Below are 26,097 nucleotides of genomic sequence, written 5' to 3' on the forward strand. Positions count from 1 at the left end.
TAAATGCATATGCTCATCTAGGATACCCAAATTGGCTCTTAGACCAACCGGGTCATGCAAATGTTCACACATCCCGTCACACACAAAACATGATCCCAAGTGAATGCAACCCAGCCCCTTGTAGCACACACATCATGATATGCACAAACCAATGCGGGAATCTGGAGTACCAGCTCTTCTGGCTGTCTAGCGCTTATCGTAACAACCGATGACTGGTGCCCATACATCCAGCCATCAACTGTCACGACCCACGGTCGACAGTCAGTGGCTTTGTACCCATACCCTTAGACACACTTACTGACACTATTAACTTTATATTCTCTAAACTTCACATCACACAACATCTCTCCATAACTTTTCATGTACATAACCATATAGCATCATGATACCATTCTCATTTCCTTCTCATTCGCAGAAAACCATCTCAACTTACATAATAAACTTTTAACATCTTTCCACAATATCATATTATTTTCTAAGAACCTAGCCCCCGTGGGTTTGGCATCATTCCCAAGGAAAGTGGAGCGATACGAAACTTCGTGACGATCGAAATAAAATACGCCATGACATCCTTTACTTAGCTTATCCCATTAACAATAAACTCATTAATAATATAAAAGTCATAAAATGGTTACTACGCAGATTATTATTATTTATGCGTAGAACCGAGTCATGGTGAGGGAGGGTTTAGAGTACAAGAAACCTCAAAGACTTTCACGGGAAATAAATAGCGCGAGGAGAAGGTTAGGAGCTTGCCTGTAAGAGGTTGATTCTTGACTTTTCTACTCTCCCGATACGAAGTAAAACGTTTTGCTGCAATTAATAGAGTTGTGACTTAAATTAATTAAATCTAACTGCGTAATTCACATAATTTAGCTGTGAAAAATTCATGATTTAAATGTATAACACCTTTAGTAATTTAACTCACTTACCAAAATATTTTAAATACCGAATAATCTTAAAAACTCCTTAATTTTCTCACTTCTCTTCCATTTTGTAGCCGCCGTGTGCTTCCCCAATTCTTTTCTCCTTCCTTTCCCTTTGCTACTCGCGAACTCCCTCTTCTCCAAGTTTTCTTTAGCAAATTTGTATCCCTATTTATACTCCTCAGAGCACCTTCACCACTAAGCTTTTCCCCAACCCCAATGGCCATCATTTAAGCTATCAAATCTCATTTAATTCTCTCACAACCTCTTGACTTTTGAACCAATTTCAGCCACATTTAAGCCATTTTGATTGACCATTTTGCATAAAAATAAGGAAAACACAAGTTGGGAAAAGAATTAAAGGCAGCGCATGCTGCTAGCGCGCCACACGTCCCACACACACACACTATACTACATATATATATATATGCTATCTCAAGCATTCCATACTTATATATATTATGTAATATAATATATTAACTTAAGATTATATTTTACTTCACATATAATTACGTGTGCTTCCTTCCAAATTACTTTCATTCCTTTATTTAATTATTTAATTATTTTATATTATATACAAATATATTAATTGCTATAATATTTTATTTATCTTAATCACTTAATAATCTAAATCCTAAAATTCTACAAACTTCCGATCACTTCCCTATTTAAGAATACAATAAATTTAATATCCTCATTTAAATTTCTTTAACTCACAAATATTCCATAAGTCATCAATCACTCTGAAACGTCGAAATTAGTAATTATTATTTATTTCCAAAATTTCGGACGCTACATATATATAGTTTGTATTTACTAAATACTAAAGGAATAAATAAAATAAAATTGGCCAATTATTTCATGGTGACAAACAAGCATTTATTGTATTGTCAAACAAAATATATATATTTTAATTTTTCAAAAAAATTTCAAACGTTGAGCCCGAAAGACTAATCATGTGACCTAATCTACTTGATTGGCTTGAGCCCAACACAAACCCTTCAAGGGTTTGGGTTGACTGATAGTGATATGTAGTTAATAATGGTTGGTTTAAATGATATATTTTGCCAAATATATCAAATGAAAGAGAAAATAGAGTAGATAATAATTCATTACCACACTATGGTAGTAATATTTTAAGACCCCACTATCAATACCCATACCATTATTGGGATTATCGTATTTGTGCGGTCCCTTGCAGCTCGTATTCTTGATTTTGACAAAAAAGATAAATTATAAATAGTAGGTGGAGATTTTGTCTCATTGCGCAGAGTAAGAAATCGAACCCACAATCTACTGATGTGAATTCTAATTTATCACAAGCCAACCACTTGACATATGCCTTGGAGCAATACTCATACAATTCTTAATATTTATCTCAATCGTCAATGAACAACAAATATTTATTGAATGCTTATATCTATTTAATTTATGTTAAAAAATATTTTTATTTCAAATTTTCAAACAAAAGTTGAGATTGTTGTATTTGTATGTTAGGATTTGTTAATGGTACATGTTTTATTTGACTAAATTGAATCTCAATTGTAAGATATTCTATAAGGGTAAGCGTGAATTTAGCCAATAACTAGTAGTCCAAAACTTGGGATTAACCTTATAAGCATGATATGCCATAATTATGCTTAACAAATTAGAAAAAGGATAAATTGTTTCTAAATTTTTTATGATTTGAATAATTTGTTTCTAAAAATATTTGAAGAGATTGAATGCCTCGTTTAGAGATAATTTCAAATCATTATGGTTCAAAAAATATCTTTGAAGGTTACAACATGAGATAAAAAATATGATCCCTATTTATTTGAAACAAGTTGTGATTTTTTTTTTTCATTGTTCACTCATCTTATTTTTTCTTTATCAATTGTGACATATTTTATTTATTTATTCTCATTAATTGCAAATTGTTTGAGTTTTACTAATACACTCTCCTAAGACACTCATTAATATGCATTTAACATATTTTGTTTTTAATATTTAAATATTTTTATAATTAATACAAATATTTAAATAATAAATAAAATACACCTTAACAAGTACAGTCGGCAAAACCCATGACGTATTATAGTTATTTACTGCCAAAAAAAAAAAAAATTCACGGCTTAAATAGTCCAATAGAAGGGAACTTCACGCAGTTTTCAGAATATGAGGGGTGTTATATGGCTTTTTAGCAAATCTTGATACGTTGGAGTAATTTATCGAAAGTAACTGATTGAAGAGGGATTCTGGTTTTGAATTGGGAGAGAGAAACTTTCCTACCCTCCGCTTCCGATCATCAATCTCACATGAAAATTTTGAACTGGGAGAGAGAGACTCACTCTCATCAATAGATTCAGTACGCACACTGCCAGCAATTCTTAATACTTAAAGATTTTAGTCGTTGATTTCATCTTAACAGTGTGAGATTTGAGTTCAACTTCTATAATTCCTCGCATTGCTGCTCTTTCAGACGCTTTTCACTCCCGATTTGTTTCATTCATCTAACTCTCTGTGCTCGAGTAGGCACAGTACAGGCGCATTTCTTCTTCTTCGTCTTCATTCAGAGTCGTTTGGGTTGGAGCCTATGTCACCGGCCAAATCCTCCTCCGTTGTGTCCGAATTGGCGGTGGCTCCACCGGCCGGTCCCTTTTCCGGTCTTGTTATATGCGTTACCGGACTATCCAAAGGTATGAATACTTCCATCCGAACGAAATAGCATCCGCTTTGTTCCTTCATTAGGGTGCAATTTGGATAGGGTGATTTCACTCTTTTATTTAGTTATTTCAACTTTCAAATTCGTTGATTGGATATGTTAATGTTGGAAGAATTTGAATTTGGGTCCAAATCCACCCTAAATTTGGGCCAAAAAAATAGAAGAACTTGTAGATGTCATTTCAAATAACAGAATTTGAAATTCAAGCATTTTAAATGACATCATTTGAAATTTCTTTATCAAAAACAACCTTATAGTCATCTTCAGGACTTCAACTCTATGCTACCCGTTTTACGTATCCTTTTATTTATGGTCAGTCGTTCAAGGGAATATTGCAATACAAGAAACCTAATATCATAGTTCATTTTTGTTTTTGTGAGTTACATATGTTGATCCATAACAACATAGTCCAATTCTACATCTTGCCTTCTTGTTCTAAGAGCACCTAGCCACATCAATCTTGTATGGTTGTAAATTGGTTGATAAGAAGTCATGGGAGAGATTCAACTTCAAACCTGAAGAAAATAATGGAAAACCTTGTAGGTTTGAATAAAATGTCAGATGGGTCGAACACTAGACTCAATGAGACATAGAGAAGGAAAATAAGAATTTTCTTTCTTGTTTCCCCAATGGCTTTGTTCTACCTATATATGCTATATTCTTATGAAAGTAACTCTTCCATGGATCTAGGGTTTGGTTGGGATAAGAAAATATGAAGAAAATAATAGGCTTTTCTTAGTTGGATTATGTGAAATTGTTAACCATTATCCCATCTAAATGCTTAAATTGCTAGATACAGGGTTAACTTTATCTTTTATATTATCATTTTTACTCCCAACATGCCCCCTCATGTGTGGCCAAGGCACTAGGCTTTCACTACATAATTGGTCCAAACAAATGCAACAATTTTAAATATTGGATCAGCAAAGAGATTTGAAATCAGGAGTTTTGTTTGCTTTGATACCATATTAAATTGTTAATCACCATCTTATCTAAAAGCTTAAGCTATTTGATAGAGAGGTAATTTTATATTTTATATTACTATTTTTACTCTCAACAGATTAGCCATGGAATGGATAAACAAGTAGAAGCAATTCCTTTCCCCCCCTTCTTTTCCCTCAACAAATCTTAGATTAAAGTAGCATAGGATAACAACATAAGCTTTTATTGTGGAAAGTTGAGGATGGTGCGATTTAACTCCAATTTCTTGCTTCAACTACTTGTTCTCCTCGTACATATTAATTCTCATTTTTCTATTCAAGTAGTTAACTTTGCAGCTAGTCACACTTCTATTTCCTGCCTTTATTTACAGTGGTAAGGGAACAAATCAAGGATGCAACTGAGAGATTGGGCGGCCGGTACACTCCCAATTTGCATCCCAAATGTACACACTTGGTAGTTCAGATATCCTTTCTTTGTTTTTTGTTCTTGTTTAATAAATTATGATTTATAGTTCTAGGTTTTCACATCTATGGTAATCATAAATAGGATGCTATATATTTATCTCATTATTATTTTTATGTGCCAGGGCATGGCAATGGGGTCTTTTCAGGAATGCAAATGATTCTGAGATATTTAATGCTATCAACTAATATGTTCAGTTTCGTTTTTATTCTGCTATTTGTTTTTCTCTCTCTCTCATAGATCTAGATCTAACTACCATCATCATTCTCTTACCTATTTATCAATGGAAGAACTTCTACCATGTATTGGTTTTAAACTCTATCATGAGCTCATCGAGCAAGCCTGATTGTTGAAACCAAGTGATGGAAATCTGAATTATTTTAATCCTTTGGTATTAGAATTTAGGTTTTCTTTTAATCTTGTGACTTAGATTAAGTAGCTTTTATTTTTTTAATACTTCTGTTTGGATGTTGTAATTTTATCTTTTTGTTTGGACTTTAGCCTATAAATGGACATTGGTGATGTAAACAAGAGGGTTGATTTTGAATAAAAGTTGATTACTCTCTCTACTTCTTCTCCCCATATTTATTCTCTCTCCTCTCCTGATCTTCTTCTTAGATTTTCCTTTCTTTTCTATTCTCTGCAATTCTCTCTGTCCCGCATTAGTTTTGGTATCAAAACAAATTTCATTGAATCCATGTTGCCACTGCAACACTCATCAGCAATCTCAGTTCACAATCGATTTGCAGTAAATTGCATACTTTGATCTACCACAACTAACATAATACCACATCAACACAAAACCATCAAAGACTTATTCATCTCCTTCCAACATCGTAGTATTGTTTTCAACTGATCATCCACCTAGAAGAGTTTCAGCAAAACTAATCCAAGAAAATTCAACAACAGCACACCCATATCAACGAATCTCTTTCCTTCAAAAAAAATCACACTATCTCTTGCATTTTTTGATTTATTGAATTTTATGAAAATATTATGTTGTGACAATTCCCGTCCACACTCACACTCTAATCTCCCTCAAGTCAGATACAACCTCTCACACACGAATAGGACAGAAAGTAGGATACAAGAAACATCACAAACAAAATACCCACACATAGGACAAGCGATTTTATCCTGGTTTGGAACTCCTAATGGAGAACCTACATCCAAATTGGGATGATCTCATTCTTCACTATCTTGAAACTGGAAAACCAAGATTAAATGCACTAATTTCACACACACACAGCCCTATGACCAAGCTACCCTACCCGAAGATTACAAAGCAATGAATACTTTCCTCTCTCGCACATACACAGCATATACTCTTTCTCAAGATAGAAATGAAAACTGATTGGGAGAGAATGAGACCCCTCAGACTCTCTATTTATAGACTATAGAGGGCAAGAATTACAAGGACACTAACCTTGGTAACTGTCTTGTACACGTGGTGATTACTGTTACAATCCCTAACTACCGATCTTCTAGAAGCTTTAATATATTTCTTCTCTTCGACCTTTCTCTCCAGTGACCATAAGTCTAATCCTTAGGCAAAAACTTTAACAAAATCTCCACCATTTGCTTAGGATTTGACTGCTCCAAGATAGCCACCTGCATTCAAACCATTCTTGACCTGATTTTCTTATCTAGCCTCTTCAATCATCTGAAGCAACTTCAAACAATACTTCAGCTTTGCCATAGGAACTGCTTTTGTGAAGATATTTGCAACATTATCATCACCTACAACCTTTATTAGAAAAATTTCCTTTTATCCAATATTTCCCTAATAAAATGGTGACGAATAACTATATGCTTCGTCCTTTCATGGTGAGCCTGGTTCTTGGATAAATGTATGGCACTTTGACTATCACACATCAAAGTGGCATGTGAAGCAAGAGCTTCACAGTCGGAAAGAAGACAAAACCAGAGATAAAAATACCTCAGAAAATGTTATTGAAATGAATGAATAAAATGAAAATCAATATCTCAAGAGAACTAATTGATCCTTATATATATACAAGTTATGACCTGCCTAACCGCCTAACTAACTGATGCGGTCATCAATCAAGACCCGGCCCAAAGCTGACCCGTCCACGCTGGAACAATATTTTAATACTTCTTAAGTTTTAGAATTCTATTTGGTTTAGGATTCTACTTTATGTTATTTTAATACTTCTTAAGTTTTAGAATTCTATTTGGTTTAGGATTCTACTTTATGTTATTTTAATACTTCTTAAGTTTCATGTTTCTACTTGATTTAGGATCCTACTTCATGTTGGATTAGGATTTATTTCTATTAGGATTTTAGTTGGATTTTGTTTACAAATATTAGATGGATTTGGATTAGCCAAATATTATAAATATGCCTAGGATCTAGAGTTTGTAATCAAGTTTTAATCAATCAAATTTCAGCAACCTATTTGGGTTTTCTTAGCAAAACAGTCTTATTTTTGCATTTTCTTGAAAGCCAAGCTTCGACCATTAGAGTTTGTTCTTTCAAGGGTTTATTTTGGTGTGTTTTTTTACACACGTGCTACACGCAGCGTCAGGTGGTATCAGAGCGGTTAATCAACCAATCAGATGGCCAATCTTGAAGGTAATGGTAGCAACTAGCCTCGTGACGGTGATCAGGGGTTGTTCGCAGTTTGGAAAGCAATCGAAGAACAGCGGGAAGTAACTCGTACTATCCAGCAACGATTGGAGCAACTTAGCAACCAACTGGGCACCTTACTACGAGTTGATGATGACAGGAACCTGAATAATGGGGTGAATCAAGCCGGAGCGGGAAGGCCACCCATTAATCATGTCCTTGTTAATCCTAGAAGACCAGTGATTGAAGATAGTGATGAAGATGATGATTTTGGTCGAGCAATAGCTAACCCTAGTGGTAGAGGGGTTAGGAGGAATGCGCATCAGCACAACCATTGGGGCAATGATGAGTATAAACTAAAAGTTGTTATTCCTATCTTTAGTGGAGATCTTGATATTGAGGGATTCCTGGATTGGATCATTGAGGTTGACCGTTTTTTCGAATATATGGAGATCCCAGATGAATGACAAGTAAAGTTAGTGGCTTACAGGTTGAAGGGCGGTGCATCTGTTTGGTGGGAGCGATTAAGAGAAACGAGATTGAAGGAAGGCCGACAGCTAGTTCAGACATGGAGACGAATGAAGCAGCTGTTAAGAGGTAGGTTTTTACCCCCTGACTATGAATAATATATGTTTGAAGCTTATCAAAGATGTGCATAGGGAATGAAGAGTGTGAATGAATATACCTCTGAGTTTCTGCGATTGGCGGAGAGAAACCAATTGTCAGAAAGTGATAATCAACAAGCAGCTCGTTACTTGAATGGATTGAAGCCTGCTATTCGTGATAAAATTGGGGTTCAGATAGTTCTGAGTGTGCAAGAAGCAAGGAACTTAGCTTTAAAGGTTAAGTTAATGTTGAGTGAGAGAGCTTGTAATGACAACTATCGTCGGTATAGTGGGAATGAAAATAAACAAGCAGCTTTTGATAAAGGCAAGTCGGTTCAGGGAGCACAACTCTCCAATGCACCCCATACAGTCAACCTTAATAAGGCTACAACGGGGGGAAACATTCGAGGTACTACTTCTAATCTTCCAAAATCCCCTAATCCTTATGCAAAGCCTATTCTTTTAAAATGTTTCAAGTGCAATGAGGTTGGGCATCGATCTAGTGATTGCCCGAGGAGAAAAACAGTTAACATTGTAGAAAGGGAAGAGGAAGATGTTGCTGAAGAGGAAGTATATTGCGAGCCTGATGGGGAGGATGACGAAGAAGATTATGGACATGGGGAATATACCTGTGTAGTGAGAAAGTTAAAGCTATCTCAAAAGAATGAAGATACTACTCAACGGCATAAGCTTTTTCGCACGAGGTGTACGGTGAAAGGAAAAATCTTTGAGTTGATTATTGATAGTGGAAGTCAGGAGAACATCATAGGAAGAGATGTGGTGGCAAAGATGCAGTTAACTCCTGAAAAACATCCAAGCCCTTACATGATTGGATGGATCAAAGAAGTTGGTGGCATACATGTGGATGAACGCTACAAGGTACCTTTCTCTATTAGTAAGTACTTCGACGAAGTCTATTGTGATATTGTTGATATGGATGCTTGCCATATTTTATTTGGGAGGCCTTGGCAATTTGATGTGGATGCTAAGCACTCGGGTAGGAAGAACACATATCAGCTTGAAAAAGAAGGTGTGCATTATACTTTGTTACCCATAGTGGAAAAGAATCAAACCAAAGCTTCTAAAGTGGAGAGGCGAAATTTTCTTACTATTACACATAAACACACTGAGTTTGTGAGGGAGTGTAAGGATACTCGAGAGGTTCACTTATTGGTTATCAAGGGAGAGAGTGTGAGTGAGCCACTGAAGGTGAATCAAATTCCAGTGGAGGTGCAGGGATTGTTGGAGGAATTTCATGATGTGATTCCTGAGGAGTTGCCTAATGAGCTACCTCCTATGAGAGATATTCAACACCACATTGACTTGGTTCCTGGTGCTAGCTTGCCTAACCTACCACACTACAGGATGAGTCCTAGGGAGAATGAGATTTTGCGTGAGTAGGTAGAGGAATTGTTGAGAAAATGGCACATTCAGACTAGCATGAGTCCATGTGCATTGCCAGCATTATTGACACCAAAGAAAGATGGGAGTTGGATGATGTGTGTTGACAATAGAGCCATCAACAAAATTACTATTGGGTACAAATTTTCAATTCCTAGGCTCGACGACATGCTTGATCAACTTGATGGGGCTGTGATTTTTATCAAAATTGATCTTAGAAGTGGTTATCATCAAATCATAATTCGACCTGGAGATGAGTGGAAGACAGCTTTCAAGACGAGAGATGGGTTGTTTGAGTGGTTAGTCATGCCCTTTGGACTAACCAATGCACCAAGCACTTTCATGAGACTAATGAATCAAGTATTACGCCCTTTCATTGGTAAATTCGTTGTGGTGTATTTCGATGATATTTTGATATACAATCTATTAATGAGCATGAGGGGCATATTCGAGATGTGTTGAGTGTCTTGAGGGAAAACAAACTTTATGCTAATTTGAAGAAGTGTACTTTTATGAGTGAGAGCTTGTTGTTCTTGGGCTTTGTTATAAGCAAATAGGGCGTAAAGGTAGATGAGGAAAAAGTGCGAGCTATAAGAGAGTGGCCAACCCCTAAAAATGTCAGTGATGTGCGAAGTTTCCATGGGTTAGCAACTTTCTATAGGCGGTTTATCAAACACTTTAATAGTATTGTGGCTCCAATTACTGAGTGTTTAAAGAAAGGAAAGTTCCATTGGGGTGAAGAACAAGAGCAAAGTTTCACCTTGATAAAAGAGAAATTATGTACCGCTCTTGTCTTAGCTTTGCCAAGCTTTGACAAATTGTTTGAGGTTGAGTGTGATGCGAGTGGAGTGGGTATAGGTGTTGTGTTGTCCCAAGAGAAGAGACCGATTGCATTTTTCAGTGAGAAGTTGTGTGAAGCCAGAAGAAAGTGGTCTACTTACAATAAGGAGTTTTATGCAGTGGTGAGGGCTCTTAAGACATGGGAACATTACTTGATTGCCAAAGAATTTGTTCTTTACACGGATCACCAAGCTCTTAAGTACTTGAGTAGCCAAAGGCAATTGAGGAGTGATATGCATGCTAGATGGTCTGCTTTTATTGATAAATTTCCATATAAAATTGTGCATAAGTCGGGACAGCATAATTGAGTGGCGGACCCTTTGAGTAGGAGTGTGGATTTGATCAAGAACCTTAGTGTTGAGATTGTTGGGTTTGAGTGCTTGAAAGAATTATATGCGACAGACGAGGATTTCAAACATGTGTGGGAACAATGCATGTCTCAGCAACCGTCAGGAGATTTCTATGTGCATGATGGGTTTCTCATGAAGGGAAATCAATTGTGCATCCCTTGCACATCTTTTCGTGAGAAAATTATTCAGGATTTGCATGGTAGTGGCTTAGCAGGGCATCTTGGCAGAGACAAGACTATTGAAGCTGTTATGGGAAGGTATTATTGGCCAAGAGCAAGGAGAGATGTTTCTATTATTGTGGCGAGGTGTTATATATGTCAAACAGCTAAGGGACACTCTTCTAATGCCAGTTTCTACATGCCATTGCCTGTTCCCAATGCTATTTGGGCAGATTTGTCTATGGACTTTGTGTTGGGTCTACCGCGAACCCAACGAGGTATGGATTCTATTTTTGTAGTGGTTGATAGGTTTTCCAAGATGGTGCACTTTCTCCCATGTAAGAAGACGACAGATGCAGTAGCTACAGCCAAACTGTTTTTCAAGGAGATTGTTAGACTACATGGAGTCCTTAAAACTATTACTTTGGATCGTGATACAAGGTTTTTGAGTCACTTCTGGATTACCTTGTGGAGAATGTTCGATTCATCTTTGAATTTCAGCAGCACAGCACATCCCCAGATTGATGGATAGATAGAGGTGGTGAATCGTACCTTAGGAAATCTGATTCGCAGTGTTTGCAAAGATAAGCCAAGACAATGGGACCTAGTCATAGCTCAAGCGGAATTTGCCTACAACAACGCCGTGCATAGCTCAATAGGAAGATCACCATTCTCTATCGTATACATGAAAGTTCCTAATCATGCATTGGATTTGGTAAAATTGCCAAAGGTACCAGGTTTCAGTGTTGTAGCTAGTGACTTAGCCGAACACGTTCAAGCAGTTAAGGAAGATGTCAAGCAAAAGTTGCACGAGGCGAATAAGAAGTACAAGGCAGCAACTGACAAGCATAGGAAGCACAAAGTATTTGCGGTTGAAGATGAAGACATGATATTCTTGAAGAAGGAACGGATTCCTGCAGGACAACAGAACAAGCTCAAGCCAAAGAAGTATGGTCCTTACAAGATTACAAAGAAGATCAATGATAATGCTTATGTTGTGGATTTGCCAAATCATATGGGTATTTCCAAAACATTCAATGTTGTTGATCTTTCTTTGTATTTATCGGACGTTAAATTGTCATACCCAGATCATAATTCGAGGACGAATTCTTCTCAAGTGGAGGTGAATGATGCGGTCACCAATCAAGACCTGGCCCAAAGCAGACCTGACCACCCCGGAACAATATTTTATTACTTCTTAAGTTTTAGAATTCTACTTGGTTTAGGATTCTACTTTATGTTATTTTAATACTTCTTAAGTTTCATGTTTCTACTTGATTTAGGATCCTACTTTATGTTGGATTAGGATTTATTTCTATTAGGATTTTAGTTGAATTTTGTTTACAAATATTAGATGGATTTGGATTAGCCAAATACTATAAATATGCCTAGGATCTAGAGTTTGTAATCAAGTTTTAATCAATCAAATTTCAGCAATCTATTTGGGTTTTCTTAGCAAAACAGTATTGTTTTTGCGTTTTCTTGAAAGCCAAGCTTTGGCCATTGAAGTTTGTTCTTTCAAGGGTTTATTTTAGTGTGTTTTTTTTACACACACGTTACATGCTGCGTCACTAACATTACAACAATTATAACAAATATAATCAGCTGCAACTAAGAGCACAATTGCAGCTTGCTACCGACAACTTATGTCATCCACAACATGCACTATAGTCCCTAGGAGCTCATTGGCTAGGCCTTTCAGCCACATAGCCTCTTTAATCGCCTTTGATACTATTATATACTCTGCCTCAGTTGTTGATAAAGCCACCACATGTTGGAGGCTTGATTTCCAACTAATAGTAGAGTTCCACAACTGAAATACATACCCAGTTGTGGATCTCCTTTCATTTAAATCAATAGCATAATTAGCATCCGAATATCCTAAGATGCTGGATGATTCTCCTATATTTGCTCCACCATAGGACAAAACCATTTTGCTAGTCCATTTCACATACCTAAACACCCACTTAACTGCATTCCATTGTGTTCTACCTGGATTTGCCATGAATCTGCTCACAATACTCATTGTGTGAGCCAAATCAAGCCTTATGCACACCATGCTATACATTAGACTGCCCGCAACACTAGAGAGAAGGGAATATTATTCATTTCCTTTATATTTTCCTCATCTTTTGGAGATTGATTTGAGGATAGTTTAAAATGTTGGGCAAATGGCACATTCACTGCCTTTGCATCTGCCATTCCAAACCTTTTAATTAGCTTTTCTAGATAGGATTTTTGAGAAAGGTATAATTTTCTTTGCTATTTATTTCTGGAAATTTCTATCCCTAGAATTTTCTTTGCTTCCCCTAGCTCCTTCATCTCAAATTCTGACTTCAATTTCAGCTTCAATTGCTGAATTTCTTGCTCAGATTGACTTGCTGTGAGCATGTCATCCACATAAAGAAGCAAGTAGATTGAAACACCAGGTGATACATGTTTAAAATAAACACAACAATCATAGGAACTTCTTCTATACCCTTGGTTTAACATTATCAAGTCAAATTTCTTATACCATTGTCTTGGTGATTGCTTAAACTCATAAAGTGATTTCTTAAGCAAGCATACCTGCTCCACCTTTCCTCTAGATTTGCTCCATTAATATCCTCTCATCTAGGTCTCCATGGAGAAAGGCTGTGGTAACATCCATTTGTTCTAATTTTAGGTTTAAGTGGGCTGTTATAGCAAGCAACACCCTAATTGAGGTGTGTCTCACAACTGGTGGGAAAACCTCATTGAAGTCTATACCTGGGACTTGGGTGAACCCTTTAGCAACTAACCTAGCCTTGTACCTAGGTTTTGGATTGCTCCCAGCCCCTTCCTTGATCTTATAGAGCCATTTACAACTTACTACTCGCTGTCCTTGAGGCCTATCAACCAGTATCCATGTTTGGTTCTTCCTCAAAGATTCAATTTCAGACTTCATGGCTTCTATCCACATTTTTGCATCTTTTGATGATACTACCTCCTCAAAAGTGAGAGGCTCCTCCCCTACCACTTTGGATGCATTAGTTAGTGCATATGACACTAGATTTGAAAATCCATATCTAAGAGGTGGCCTTTTACTTCTTTGTTGTCTATCCCTAGCCACACTATACCTAGAGGTATCGGGCTGGTCACCTATACTAGAATCGACATCACTCTCTTCATATTGAGCAAAATCTTGCTCGTGAGAGTCTTTCTGGACATTTTCAAATACTGTTTCTTGGACTTCTATATCTATAGACTTAGACTTTTCTCCTAAGGTTGGATGGACCTTTGCATTTAATAATTCCATGGTTGCCCCTTCATCAAATGTCACATCTTTAGTGGCAATAGTCCTAGGCCCCTCTGACTCAAGGTTCCACAACTTATAACCTTTAACTCCAGTGGGATATCCTATGAATAGGCATTTCTTAGCCCTAGGTTCCAACTTGCCTTGCTTCACATGAGCTTAGGCAAGGCACCCGAATACTCTAAGGTGGTCTAAGGATGGCTTATGGCCTGACCATCTTTCATAAAGATTCTTAAACTCAATTGCAGCAAATGATGATCTATTTATCACATGTGTTGCAGTTGATATTGCCTCCCCCCAAAAAGATTTAGGAAATTTTGCATGAAATAACATGCATCTCCCTCTTTCCAATAGAGTTCTGTTCATCCTTTCAATCAATCCATTTTGTTTTGGGTTTCCTGGGGCTGTTAAGTGCCTAACTATCCCACTTTCATTACACATTTGTGTAAATTCTTTGTTATAGAATTCTAACCCATTATTGATCCTAAAGGTTTTGATAGACCTCCCCATTTGGTATTCTACCATCTTATTCCATGTCTTAAAAGCTTCAAAGGTATGATCCTTTGACTTCAAGACATATACCCACACCATTCTAGAATAGTCATCAATGATAGATAAGAAATACCTAGAGCCTCCATGCGTTTGGGCTTGAGATGGTCCCCAAAGATCCAAGTGGATATAATCTAATGGAGATTTGGAAGAATGGATTGCTTTCTTGCTAAATTTGACTTTGGCAGCCTTTCCATAAATGTAGGACTCACATTTGTTGAGTCCTGCAATCTGCCCTTGACTTAAAATGCCTTGTTTGGCTAGCTCCTTGAGCCCTCGATCACTGATATGTGACATTCTTAAATGCCACAATCTAGCTTGCATATGGGCACTATTGCTGGCCACTGCAACCTCCCCACTTAAAGTGGTTGCTTGCAGAATGTAAATACCATTTTGAAGCACTACTTTCATACATATTAGGGAACTCTTGGTGACTTTCAAGACTCCACCATCATCCCTAAAGTTAAGTCCATTTTTGTCTAGTTCACTAAGAGAAATTAAGGCTGCGTTCTCTTTGCTTTTCAATTTTCAGTTTTGAATTCATTTTCAGTTTTCTGTTTTGGTAGTCTATTTTTAGAAAATTGAAAACACGTTCTCTTTGTCATTTTGAAAAAATATTTCTCAAAATAGAAAATTAGAAAACGCGATCTTTTTGAAATTTTTTAATGATATTTTATTCAATAAATTTGATTATTCAGTAAATTAGAAATATTTAATGTTAATATATTATTAAAAAAATATACATTTTAAAGTTAATGAATTTTGTAATATTTTTTCCCATTATAATAATAAAATATGAATAAATAAATAAATAAATGTGTTTGGAGTTTAGAGTTTGTTTTGAATGAAAACTCTCCAAACAACTTTTTGTTGTTTTGAGTTTTCTTTACAATTTTTTTTTTTTGTTTTCAAAAATCCATTTTTAAAAATAGTAAAGAGAACGCGTTTTCATTATTTTAGAAAATCAAAAACTAAAAATGACTTGAAAACAGTAAAGAGAACGCAACCTAAATTTCTCTTAAGTTCTAGAATATGCCTTATTGCTTTTAGGGTTCTAAATGATCCATCATACATTTTAAGTCTTACATCACCAATCCCCAATACCTTGCATTTATGATTATTACCTAGCAAGACCTTCCCCCATTAATTTCTTGATAATTCTGGAACCAATGCCTTTTAGAGGTCATATGATATGAACAACTGAAGTCCATGAGCCAATTAAAACTCTCGGTTTTTTTAGAGACAACTAGTGCATCAGCATTGTCATACCCGAATTCACAAACACTAATTTCATCATTAGATTTCTCTTGATGATCTTTTCTTTTTTGGGACAATTTCTTTTAATGTGGCCCTCCTCATGACAATAATAACATTTAATAGGCCTTTTTCCAGATTTTGATCTAGACCTTGACCTATCTCTTCCCCTAGTGTCTCTTCTATCAATTTTGATTTTGGCAGTGAGGGCATCTCCTGGGGATGTTTTTCCTTTTACCTTAATTCTATAATTCTTTTGAATTTAGGGCCCTTATGACATCATCTAAGGACAATGTATCTCTACCATGCTTTAAGATATCAACAAAGATCTCATAAGTCCTAGGGAGGGAATGAAGCAGGACTAATGCCTTGTCTTCATCCTCATATTTTACATCTATATTCTCAAGATCAAGATAGAGTTTATTAAACTCATCAATATGATCTTGCAATTTCTGACCATCATGCATTTTAAATGTAAAGAACCCGGCCTTGAGATATAACCGGCTGGATAAGGACTTGGTCATGTAGAGGCTCTCCAATTTGAGCCATATCTCTGAAGTCGTCTTCATCTTGGACACCTCCCTTAGTACCTTGTCACTGAGGCTTAGAATCAACGTGTTATATGCCTTCTTGAGTATCTCCTTCTTTTGTTTTTCCATGTAAGACTTTGGCATTTTTGCTTCTCCCTCCAGTGCCTTCTCAAGGCCAAGATTGCCAAGGAGTGCACTCATCTTCATCTTCCAGAGAGCAAAATCATTTTGCCCGTCGAGTTTCTCTATATCGTGTCTAGAAGAGGATGAAGTGGAAGCCATGATCGCCTACTAGATTGCGTCTCCTTCTTGAGTCTTTCTTGAAATCTTGGATGTGGGAAGAACGGATGCTCTAATACCAGATTGTTCTGACAATTCCCGTCCACACTCGCACTCTAATCTCCCTTAAGTCGGATACAACATCTCACACATGAATAAGACAGAAAGTAGGATACAAGAAACAACACAAACAAAGCACTCACACATAAGACAAGCAATTTTATCCTAGTTCGGAACTCCTAATGGAGAACCTACATCCAGATTGGGATGATCTCGTTCTTCACTACCTTGAAATTGGAAAACCAAGATTACATGCACTGATTTAACACACAGACAACCCTATTACCAAGCTGCCCTACCCGGAGATTATAAAGTAATGAATACTTTCCTCTCTCGCACATACACACAACACATACTCTTTCTCAAGATAGAAATGAAAACTGATTGGGAGAGAATGAGACCCCTCGGACCCTCTATTTATAGACTATAGAGGGCAGGAATTACAAGGACATTAACCTTGGTAACTGCCTTATACACGTGGTGGTTATCGTTACAATCCCTAACTACTGGTCTCCTAGAAGCTTTAATATATTTATTCTCTTCGACCTTCCACTCTTGTGACCATAAGTCTAATCCTTAGGCAAAAACTTCAACATATTATTTACCTTGATTGTCAATTGGTCTCACTATATTTGGTTGGAGTGTCCTATGCAGTTGCGAAGTGATCATTTTACTCGATCTAGTACACCTATTGGACCAAATGAGTCAAACGAGTTAGCGTTTTCAATGCACACAAGCCCTGTTGGACCAAATGTTTACCTCTCAACAAGATCCACAAGCCCAAGTTGTGGTTTTAACCACTAGAGTAGGCTCACTTGAAATGAACCATCATTCATCTAAAGTTGATGATAGGGATGCATTTTGTAATAGGAAACATCACAATAGAAGAGAAGGTATCATACTTCATGGGGTTATATTACACCTAGGGGTTCATATAGGGAATAGTGAAACTACCATTGAGATATTAATAATTTTCCAAGTCATCAAGATGAGGTATTTGTGTTAAAATTAGAAGCCATTACCTTAAAATGAGAAGGTAGGAAGGTTAGATTTACCCATTTAAAAATATTTGCTACTGTTAAACTTAATTGAGAAAGTATAGAAGCCTGCTCGGCAAGGCATTCTCAACCTCAAGTCGTGAATTGGGAAGAAATGAAACGACTCCAAGAAAGTATCTTCCCTCATCTTATAAGAGTAATTTACTGGAGCAGTGGAATGATTTTAGACAATGCAATAGACCTGTCTGATTAAGGCTTGTGCTATTGTTGTGATTTGATAGTGTCTCTCTTGAATGGTGGTGCTTTGATTGTAATTATTCATGCATATCAACTTATCTCAAGATGTGTTCTCATTATGCCTTTATGCTTGTTCTATGAATGCAAGATTGATGTACTTCCAAGTTAATTTTGTGAACACTTAACAACTTTTACAGCTTACATGGACGTAAGTTTGAGCATGCTTTGAAGCATGGATTGAGAAATGGTCTCTTTGTTGTCACAGTGGGATGGTTTACAGATAGTGTCAGAAGAAAGGGTAAGAGTTGGCAATTTCTATGATTGGAATTAAATAGTTACTATACTTTAGGTAAGCACGAAAATTTGATCCTGTTTTATAAGTGAATGCCTTGCATTTGAGATTGCTGTTGCAGAGAAAATTTGGTTTCAACTGTTTAAGATTGCTGCTCATAAACAATTTTCTACATCTATTGTCGTCCTTCTTCTACTGCTTAATATTCTGGTCATTCTCTAATCATTGTCTGATTATGGTAATATGCTCTCTATATTATCCTCTTGGAGTATTTGACTTGCACCTTTGTGTTTTGCTAGTAACCTATTGTTCTCTTATAATGTGGCTGAAGCCAAAGCCCTTTCTTGTTTGCCCGTTATAGAAAGAAACAGTTTGTTTTTTTTTTTTCTCGTAAAGTCCAAAACCAAATATCATCTTTATAGAACTTCCAATAGAATACGGCAAGAAGTAGTCCATCTAATTTTCCTTCAAGTAAATTGCAGCTTGTTGCTTTACTATTTATTTTATTACATTATTTCTGCTGCAGCCAGGTTGAGTGAATCACTTTACAGTATTAAAAACATTGGAGAAAATAGTGTGCCTATGGATGGTCTAAACCAGCCCTCTAAGCTTACTGGTTATGAGACTTCTTGTCTTCCAGTTGCAATGCACGAACATGCCAGGCAATCCAACATGGTAATGCGATTTCCAGGGGAGTACAAAAGAAGGGCGGAGTCAACTCTGTCTGGTCACTCCTTATATATTGATTTGGACATTTCCCCTGAATTGCAGCACAAGGTAGACTTGAATTAGTTTCAAAACATCATCTTTGTTAGGTTTGAGAAATGATGCAAGACTGCAATTCATGCTGCTTTCCTGTAGTCAAGTTACAAGAAGTGTTCTAATTTTCTGCATATACCCTGGGAAAGTTGATATAGAACATGATGCATGCATTATTGTTTTGTGAGATGTGGACAAATAAATCATTTGGTTTTTAATGTCAGATTAAATTGTCCTGATTTAGATGAAATAGAATAATACAGATTCCTGTAGGAACTGACTGATGTGCGTTTGAGACTTTGAGTTATGGCAGGTAGTCAAGGCAGCTGCTTCAGAAGGTGCTTTGTTTGTGGATAATTGGTTTATTGGTTGCAATGCAAGCCATGTAGTGTGTGAAGCACCTTCTGCACGAAAATATATGGGTCATGCTAATAATCTTGTTACGGTGCGTGCTACTTTGTGCATTTCCATTTTTCTTATGAATGAGCATGATGCATTTGATTTTTGGAGAAAAGATTAATTTGGATTCATTACCATAATTTGGTGTTTTCCAAAGGTACTATTATCCACTTTAGCATATTTTCCTATCTTTATCCTTGAGATTTGCTCAATGTTTTGGAGGCTGTATTGTGTTGTCTTGTGCCATGTGAATGACTGACATGTTTTATGGTCTTCCTCAGCCACTCTGGGTTCTAAAAACTTCAAAAGAAAAATGTATGCAGAGGCTAGTTCACATGTCTGTTGATATGGCTCAGCAGGTTGGGATGAGGCTAGACGATGCTCAAAATGGAACATATGGAGAAGTATGTTCTATTACTCATTGTCTCCTTTTTTCCTTTTTGCGATCTTTATATGCCATGATATTCTGACTCACGTTTGGGTGCATTCTTTTACATTGAGCTTGGTTATGGTTGAGTTAGTGTGTTACTCAGTAAGGAAGCTAGGGATAACTATTTTTGGTTTCTTCATCTAAAAACCATAACTAAAATACCTTAATGGTTTTGAAGTTCCATGGGCACATGTTACAAAAAGCATGCTTAGACTCTTGTAGAGATTGGAACATGATATTTTCAATTTCTTGTTTATGAACAGAAGTGTGTTATAATTATTTTTTTGCACTGTGTATTTTGATGAGGCAAACAGAAGAGAATCTTTGTGTAGAAATTTGAAAATGTAACATAATGCATGTTAGAAAAACTAAATATGAGGTTTCTTGTTGTATAAGTTTAAAGCATATAGAAACCCAAGAAGTCATCAAGTTGGTGTTAGAAAGTTGGCTAAAGCTAGTGGGCGATATTAGTAGGGATATTAGAAAATTGGCTAAAACTAGGAAACAACACTTTAGCACAATCAGTAGGGTTAGCAAGTCACATCATTAGTCAATGTCACGTCATCTAGAGGGTTTGACTTTGACCACAATTGAACTCTATCTAAAAATAAGTCAAAATAGGCTCCATTAGGAAAACGTTTTGACGCTCCATTAGGAAAACGACACCAGCCAAGGTTATTTGGAAAGAGACCAAAACAAGAAGGGATAGGGAGACCCAACCAAGGTAGGATAAATCATTTGAAGCACACTCCACTCAAGTAAAGCAAGTCAAAAAGGACATGATATCCAATTACAATTCCAAATAAATAAGATTACTAAGAGCAATTGAGATAAGTCCTCATTTGAGGCTGTCCCTAACATTTAGGGAAATGATAGACTCATGCCTAATCATATAGAGCTAAAGAGTGGTTTCTAGGTCGTATCCTCCATGATCTAAGGCCAAGATAACAATGAATTGAGAGTTAGAGAGAATTTGGAGGGAGAGTTTAGATAGAAGGGAGGGAAACAACAAGGAGGGAGAATGTTCGAGAGAGCGAGGATTCACTTCATTCACATGATGATCCCCATCCTATAGCTGTGGCCTATATATAGCCTAGCAATATAGCTATTTAGAATGTACAATCTAGTAAAGCACAACTCTTATAATAGCTAAGTACAAGCAAGAAGCACAAGAAAGAAATACAATTACTCTCTTGTCCCTAGGTATGTGACAATTACGGTACCACCTCTGAAACATTTCTTCTCCCTAAGAAATTACAAAAGTTGGGCAACTTGAGGAAATTGCTTGAGGAGGTCGGGCAGGTACTCCCATGTTGTGTGATCAGGGTGTAAGTGGGTCAACTGCACCAGAACTTGGGTTAAGGGTAGAGAATTTTGGTAGATCACCCTCTTCTCTAGTACCACAAGGGGCTCCACACTCATTATTAAGTCTTCTATTGTATGAGGAAGATCCAAACTAGTGAGGTTAGTAGGTCTCACAGATTTCTTCAACAGAGAGACGTGAAAAACTGGGTGAATCAATACTCCCTCCTGTAGTTGCAACATGTATGCAACCTTTCCTACCTTAGCCACTATAAGGAATGGACTGTAGTACTTTGGGCTTAATTTGGTCGCAGGGGTTATTGAGAACATTTGTTGCTGAAACCTTTTAACCTTCAGATAAACCATGTCATCCACCTCAAACAATCTCTCACTCCTCCTATCTGCCATCTGTTTCATCATGTTTTGTGCCACAGTTAGGTCCTTTTTGATCACTTGTAGTGCCTCTTGCGTTTGTTGTAAGTACTATTGATCCATTCCCACTTCAACACTTGAATATCGCATGACAATAGGTAATAGGGGTGGTTTATAACCAAAAAGGGCCTCAAATGGGGTTCTCTTCAAGGAGTTGTGAAAATTAGAGTTATACCACCATTGGGTTAGTGTTAGCCACTTGTACCAACTTTTTGGTCTAGAAAAACAAATGCACCAGAGGAAAGTTTATAGGCATTGGTTTACTCATTCGGTCTGCCCATCAGTTTCTAGGTGGTAGCCTGTTGACATATGTAATCCCACCCCCAAATTCTTGAACAACTCATTTAAAAAATTACTAGTGAATATTTTGTCCATGTCCGAGATAATGGACAGTGGCAGCCCATGCATCTTAACAACTGAATCTAGCAAAGTCTAGCTACCTCAGGGGCTGTGAAAGGACGGGCCAAACTTAAGGAATGGCCAAATTTCGTCAATTTGTCCACCACTACCAGCATAACGCTCCCTCTATCTTAGGTAACCCTTTAATGACGTCTATAGAAATTTGCTCCCAGGCTTGATTTGGTATGTCCAATAGCTGCAGTAAGCAAGCTAGAGTGAGGAACCTACTCATGTTTGTAGCGCTGACAAATAAGGGACTCTAGCACATATGCAGTCACATCACGTTTGAGTACGGACCAAAAGAACAATTGCCTCACTTTGTGGTAAGTGACATTTAAACAGGAATGTCCTCCTACTGGTGAACTGTGTAATAATTGCAAGATTCTCTTCTTAAGCTGGTCGTCTTCCCCTATCACCTGCCTTCCTTTGTACCTGAGTAACCTTGCTGACAAGGTGACCAAGTCATGAGATCTTTTGCCCAAGTAGTCTGCTCATAGCTTGCTGTAATTTCCTTTACCTAGTCAGACACTACTGCTGAAATGGCTTGATAGTTACCCTTTTCCTCTTTCGTTGACAGTGCATCTACCACTGAATTTTCTTGCCCTTTCCAATATTATATCGTATAGCCAAGCCCCAGCAACTTAGTTACTCCTTTCCTTTGTAGATGGGTGCGTAGTCTCTGTTGCATCAAGAATTTGAGGCTTTCATGGTCAGTTTTGATCACGAATTGGTTTCCTTCTAGGTAATACCTCCATTTGTCCATAGCCATCAATACTGCTAATAGCTCTTTGTCATATATGCTTAGTCCCAAGTGTTTTAGGGCTAATGCTTGGCTAAGAAAAGCCAAGGGTTTACCTTCTTGTACCAACACAACACCTACCCCCATCTCACATGCATCTATTTCCAAAATGAAATGCTTCGAAAAGTTAGGTAAGGCTAGTATAGGGGCCTGTGTTATATCCTTCTTTAATGTTATAAATGCTGCCTCTGCTTCTAAATTCTAGCCAAAGCTATTCTTCGTAAGTAACTCAGTCAATGGCTTGCTTATGATGCCATAATTCTTGATGAACCTCTTGTAATATCCTGTTAGGCTTAGAAAACCCCTCAACTCCTTAACAATTTGTGGCTTCAGCCACGGCACCATAGTAGCAATTTTCTTAGATCTATGCTTACACTTTCTCTAGTAATTATGTGGCCTAAGTATTCCACTTTCTCTCATCGAAGGTACATTTGGACCTCTTCACAAATAGTTGATTAGATCTGAGGATTTCGAAGGTTGTCCTTGAGTGGATCGAGTGTTGATAAAGAGAAGGGCTGTATACAAGGATATTATCGAAAAAGACAAGGATGAATTTCCTCAAATAAGGGTTAAAGATGTGGTTTATCAAGGTTTGAAATGTGGTAGGGGTGTTAGTTAAACCAAACGGCATAACTAAGAATTCATAGAGGCCTTGATGAGTCCTAAAAGCAGTCTTGGGAATATTAGTTGGACTCATTTTGATTTGGTGGTATCCGGCTCTTAGGTTAAGCTTTGAAAAGATAGTGGCTTCGGTTAGTTCATCTAATAGGTCCTCTACGATTGGGATGGGAAATTTGTTCTTAATAGTGAGGGAGTTCAACTGGTGTAATCAACACAAAACTGCCGGTTCCATCCTTCTTTTTAACTAGGAGGATGGGCCAAAAGAACTTTGGTTTGGTTGGATTATTGATTTGGTCAGCATTTCCTTAACCAGTTTTTCTATTTCAGCTTTCTATAGGAGAGAATACCTGTAGGATTGGATGTTAACAGGTTTTGCATTGGGTTTTAAGTGGATAGTGTGGTCAAGGAATCGAGTTGGGGCTAGGGTAGATGGTTTAGCAAACAAATCCTGAAACTCAATCAACAATGAGTGTAAGGGGTCACAAGGGTGTACCTTAGTGAGAGAATGCAGAGTGGAAGTAGGTGCAGGCCATGAGTGGTCCTTCTTTCCTGTTGCTTCACTACCTCCTGCCTCTCCTACCTCGGCTTCCAACTCCATTGCATATAGGAAATGTAGTTGGTAGCTTCTTCATGCTGAAAAAGTTTCTGCAACCTTTGGCTGTCACCACTTTGCCGTCACTGGCCTCTAAACCCCCTGTCAATGTTAACTTCTTCCCTACCATTTCAAAGGTTACTTCAAGTATATTGAAATAAAAAATCTGGGGACTCGTCTTCATCTAATCCACATCTAGAACAATGTGGCAGCCTCTTAATTTTAAGATCCACAGATCTGTTGTAAATTCTTGACCTTATGTCACCCATTTGAAACCTTGGCATCTGAATTTGCTTATCATTTTACTGCCATTGGCAACTGTAACAGATAGAGGAAGAGTTGCTTGTATTGGACACTGCAAGTCCATGGTAGTATCCTCATCCAGGAAGCTGTGCGTACTTTCACTATCAATGAGGACCATCACTCTCGTCTTCACTCTCTTCTTCCCTACTGAGCCTTTCACCTTAGTTATCTTTTCAGAAAGGCAGCCTTGCAAGGCATGCAGTGATATCTCCCCATCTTCTTCCCTTGTAGTTCCGTTTCCCGTAGCCTCCATTTCCACAACCTCCTCTGCTCCTTTTTCCTCTTCTTCTTGTCCCTCCATGTGTAATAATTGTCTCCTACATTGGTATCCGGGGGTGTACTTCTCCCCACATCGGAAGTAGTCCGAGCTGCCATTTTTGTTCCACTGAAAGGGACTTCACCAAGACTAGGTTGGGTGCTGTCTTGGGTAACAGGTTCCCCTTTTACACCACCAGATTGCTAAGCTTAGACATTCCTCCCCTACTGCCTTATAAATTGGTCTTGGTATAACCCTTAGAAATTATCATGTACTTCCTAAAAATCGCCTCCAAGGCTAACTCTTGGAGCCGGGCTTTCTTTGCAGCATGTTTGATATTGGCTGGCTAACATCTTAATAGTTGGTTTAAGTTCATAATTCAAATTGCTGATGAAACTAGATGCAAAGTATGGTTTGTCCAAGGTCGGATGAGAAAGAATTAACAGGGATTTCAACTCCTTAAACCTGGTTTGGTAGTCCTCGACTGAACTTTCATGCTTTAATTTGTTGAATTCCTCTACTATGTCTGTCATGGTTCTTTCCCGAAAATGAGCACAAAAAGCCTCCACGAATTCATGCCAATTCAATTTTATTCTCCTTCTGCTCCAACCTTGAAACCATGGATCCGCCACATCGTTAACGTACGCGGCGGCCAGATTCACCTTTTGGCCGTCTCCCACCTGATAATGATGGAAGAACTGCTGACAATGTCGGATCCACAATTGTGGTTTATCACCTTCGAATGTCGAGATTTCCAGCCTCTACATTAGAGCGTCATTCTAGTTCGTATAAACTCCCCTTGTGGACATCTCTGACATAAACTTCGATTGCTCCTCTGTTTCCAGAGGACTAGGGGCACGCTGTCAGATCCTTGATTTGGTTAAGATCGGGGCCATGGTGGACCTTGGAGGGAAGTCCATCTGTAAGCTTGCATAAGGTAGCTAGGAAAACATACTCAAGACAATACTCAATTGTTGGCCAAATTTGGCAAATTCTTCTTTAAGGCTCGATACATCTTCGGTCTGCTCGGACACTCTTCCCCAACGATGGTATCGCCTCTCGAGTGGCCAAATTTTTTGCCCCTGCCCCAACTCACCTCTTTCTGAGTCTGGCGAAAGCCTAGCTCCATCGTCTCCAATTAATCCTCCAGCTGCTCTCGATTTTGGCAAAGCCCAATCTCCATCGCATCCAATCAGGTTTCCAATTGGTTCTAGTTCCCTCAGCCATCCTCTTAACCTATCGATTCGCCTTAGATCAAAGTGAAAAATAAACTTGTTGGAAGTTTTAATGAGAGGAATAAACTTCCATAATCTCATTGATCTAAGGGATGCCAAATATATAACAATTCCTAAGA

At 37.6% G+C, this 26,097-nt stretch overlaps 1 protein-coding gene across 5 annotated transcripts in view; it reads left to right on the top strand.

The window, feature by feature from the left end:
- Nucleotides 1-3,174: 3,174 nt before the first annotated feature.
- LOC127813213 (uncharacterized) overlaps nucleotides 3,175-26,097 on the top strand; it is a 35,737-nt gene continuing 12,814 nt past the window's right edge. The window contains exons 1-7 of one of the 5 annotated variants that reach the window (XM_052354062.1): nucleotides 3,178-3,337; nucleotides 3,441-3,604; nucleotides 4,943-5,034; nucleotides 18,355-18,457; nucleotides 18,978-19,228; nucleotides 19,515-19,655; nucleotides 19,891-20,013. In XM_052354062.1, coding sequence (XP_052210022.1) covers nucleotides 3,502-3,604; nucleotides 4,943-5,034; nucleotides 18,355-18,457; nucleotides 18,978-19,228; nucleotides 19,515-19,655; nucleotides 19,891-20,013 — 813 coding nt within the window. In that variant the 5' untranslated portion in view covers nucleotides 3,178-3,337; nucleotides 3,441-3,501. Of the gene's footprint in view, nucleotides 3,605-4,942; nucleotides 5,035-18,354; nucleotides 18,458-18,977; nucleotides 19,229-19,514; nucleotides 19,656-19,890; nucleotides 20,014-26,097 lie in introns of all 5 variants that reach the window. The other 4 variants (XM_052354061.1, XM_052354064.1, XM_052354065.1 and 1 more) reach the window with 4 other exon arrangements.

The sequence above is a fragment of the Diospyros lotus genome, chromosome 11 (assembly GCF_014633365.1).
Source record: "Diospyros lotus cultivar Yz01 chromosome 11, ASM1463336v1, whole genome shotgun sequence".
Taxonomy (NCBI): Eukaryota; Viridiplantae; Streptophyta; class Magnoliopsida; order Ericales; family Ebenaceae; genus Diospyros; species Diospyros lotus.